The sequence below is a fragment of the Lactuca virosa genome, chromosome 9 (assembly GCF_052849685.1).
Source record: "Lactuca virosa cultivar CGN04683 chromosome 9, Lactuca_virosa_CGN04683_v6, whole genome shotgun sequence".
NCBI lineage: Eukaryota > Viridiplantae > Streptophyta > Magnoliopsida > Asterales > Asteraceae > Lactuca > Lactuca virosa.
In genome coordinates this window covers 298412401-298415338 of record NC_136434.1, presented here as the reverse complement: position 1 = coordinate 298415338, position 2938 = coordinate 298412401, and the positions used below count along the sequence as shown (strand labels likewise).

The following is a 2938-nucleotide window of genomic DNA, read 5'->3' as shown; positions in this document are numbered from 1 at the left end:
CAATGTCTTAAAAATTCAGATTCAGATCGTTTGTCTGCATCTTAATTTTTACCTCTTAAAACTATAATTGCCTCTTATTTTTTCAGATCTTGAGAAGGGTCTGCAAAATAAAAAAAAGAAGTCGCGTACCTATGTTGCCCTAATACCCATCGATAGTTTCTTCCGTCTTTTCTTCTTTCGCACTTCGCATCTGCTACCGGCTCCCGCTGTTCTCTTCACCAGCAAGGATCCGACGACGACTCCACCCTTCCCCGTCGACGACGCTTCTCCCAGGAACGCCGCTACCGCCACCAGACGTCCTCCCGCCGACGCTTCAGGTAAGTGGTTCTTCTTCTTAAAATCGATTTCTTTGCTATTCTTCTTTCTTCCTTCTTCTGAAAATCGTTTTCCTTGCTGCTCCCAAACCTGGAAACCAATTTCTTGCTGCTCTTCTTCTTTCTTCCTGATTTGTTAAAAAAACGAAATCAGGTATGTGTTAATTCTTGCTGCTCCTAAACGATTTGTTCCTGATTTGTTCCTGATGTGTTAATTCTTCTGAAAATCGACATCATCTTATGTTATTTGTTCCTGATTTCTTCAAAAAACGAAAAAAAAAAATTGATTTCCCTGCTATGAGTTCCTGATTAGTTATATGTTGATGTTATTTGTTCAATGTTGATGTTATATGCTGAGTTTGATGTTATATGCTGAGTTTGATGTTATATGAACCAATATGAATGTTTTCAATGGACATAATGAAATGTTGATATGTTTTATTATTATGTTTGATTTCCCTGTTATGTTTTATGTTTGATTTTTTATATTCAATTATTTATGTTCAATGTTTTTATGTTCTATTATTATGCTGAAATGTTGTTGAAATCATATTTGTGTTTGATGTTATAGTGAAATCATATATGTTCTTGCTGTTATTAGGAAATATGCATTAGTTTTGCTGAAAATGTGTATTTGCAATGCATAACTTGTTGCTAAAACATGTATTTTTTTGTTGAATTGATCAAAGAAATGGGAGAAAAGAAGGATAGGATTAGTTGGAAGGTAGAAGGTGTAGAGAAAACATTTCTAGAAGCTTGTTTACGTGAAGTTACGGTCAATGGACGGGAAGGGAGTAGTTTGAAAGCACTTTCTTGGAGGAATGTAGCTGAAATACTAAAAATTGAACATAACTTTATTGCCGGCCAAAAACAAATGAAGAACCGCTATGACTACCTAAAGTCAAAGTTTGGTGCTTTTTTGAAGTTAAAAAACAAAACTGGTAATGTGTACAATTCAACAACCAACACCTTCAATCTTTCCAACGAAGAATAGGAACTAGAAGCGAAGGTATTTTGTTAATTTATAAAAAATATATTATCATGTTTTTAAATAATAAAATACTTTTTCCAAACAGTCAAACAAACATGTGGATTCTTTGAGACGCACACCACTACCGTACCCCGACCTTTGCACACAGTTGTTTGAAGGCGCGATTGCGACAGGCATGCATAGTTGGGGACCAACTTCTACCCTTCCCCGTCCTACTCAAGACTCAAGCCACTATAGTTTGCATGACTTTAATGACATCGATTGCACTCAACAAGAAACTATAGGTCTCAGTGACGAGTCATCTGCTCAATTAAAAAAACAAAAGACTACAGATACGGCTAAGAGTCAAAATAAAAGTAAAGATAAGGGTAAAGATAAGGGTAAAATATTTGTGGAAAAGCATTCTTCTTCAAATTTGGGTGCGTGTATGGAAAAGCTGGAGAAGTTAGGATGGGGAATATTTGATCCAAGATACACTATTGTTGTTGCCCTTTTTGGTGAAGGTGCGGATAAGAGGCACGTATGGTTAACCATTGATGAAACTCTTGTACATGCAGTCGTGCCTGCTGATCAACAAACTCGCTACAGGGGAAGAGGAAAAGGTGAATGCTTTCAAAATGTTTTAGGAATTTGTGATTTTGATATGATATTCACATTCGTATGGGCCGGTTGGGAGGGTATAACACATGATTTGCGGGTTTTGAAAGAAGTTGCATGTAACCCGACTTCAGGCTTTCCGTTCCCTCCTCCAGGTTTGTAATTCTTTTTAAATTGATTCAAAAATACGATTTTAAATTTCTATATATAATACTTCCTTCACTCATATGTATAGATAAATATTACCTTTGCGATGCTGCATACACCAACACTCGTGGATTTATGACTCCGTACCGCAACACGAGGTATTGGTTAGCCGATTATCGACGGCGACGTCTGTTAACTAAGGAAGAAAAATTCAATTATGCACATGCGCAACTCAGAAATGTTATTGAACGTGCTTACGGTGTTTTGAAGGCGAGATTCCCAATCCTAAAACGAATGGCTCCTTTTCCTTTTTTAGTGCAAAGAGATATAGTCGTTGCTTGTTTTGCAGTCCACAATTTCATAAGGAAATACGATATTCATGATGAGTTATTTATTGCGTTCGAGGAGAACAATGCTCAAGCATAAGGGGGAGAGAATGATGGACAAAACGTACACGATATGGAATGGGGTTCACAAGGCAATGAATACATGGATAATTTGTGTGACCAGATTGCGAATCAATTGGGATAAAATTAAATTTGTAGGATTTTATTGGGATTTTATTATGATTTTGTGGATTTAAAAATATTTATGTTTGATTTGGATTTGTGTTTAATTTTGATTTATGATAAATTTGGATTTTATATGGTGTTTATATTTTTTTAAATAAATATTTAAGAAATTTATTAGGTTATTTTCTAAATAAACAATTGAATTCAATAAAAAATAAAATAGAATGGTAAAATGGTCATTTTAATAATTCAGCACAGCAATTCAGAGGTGCCAACCAAACAGAATGTTAAGCATTCAGCTCTTAAAATTTTAGACCCTCTTAGAAATTCAGATCTCTTAAAAATTCAGATCTTAAAAATTCAGATCCTGCCAAACA

General features: G+C 35.1%; 1 protein-coding gene across 1 annotated transcript; it reads left to right on the top strand.

Moving 5' to 3' along the window:
* Window positions 1-1480: 1480 nt before the first annotated feature.
* LOC145140661 (uncharacterized) lies at window positions 1481-2475 on the top strand. Its single transcript, XM_079074076.1, has 2 exons — window positions 1481-2057; window positions 2138-2475. The coding sequence occupies exons 1-2, from the start codon at window positions 1481-1483 to the stop codon at window positions 2473-2475; spliced, it is 915 nt and encodes a 304-aa protein (XP_078930202.1).
* The last annotated feature ends 463 nt before the right edge of the window (window positions 2476-2938 follow it).

What these genes read in the sequence shown, in the direction of transcription:
- LOC145140661 (XM_079074076.1), top strand. Translation starts at nt 1,481, where the DNA reads ATGCATAGTTGGGGACCAACTTCTACCCTTCCCCGTCCTACTCAAGAC. An exon ending in CTTTCCGTTCCCTCCTCCAG is followed by an intron (nt 2,058 to 2,137) that starts GTTTGTAATTCT and finishes TCATATGTATAG; the next exon opens with ATAAATATTACCTTTGCGAT.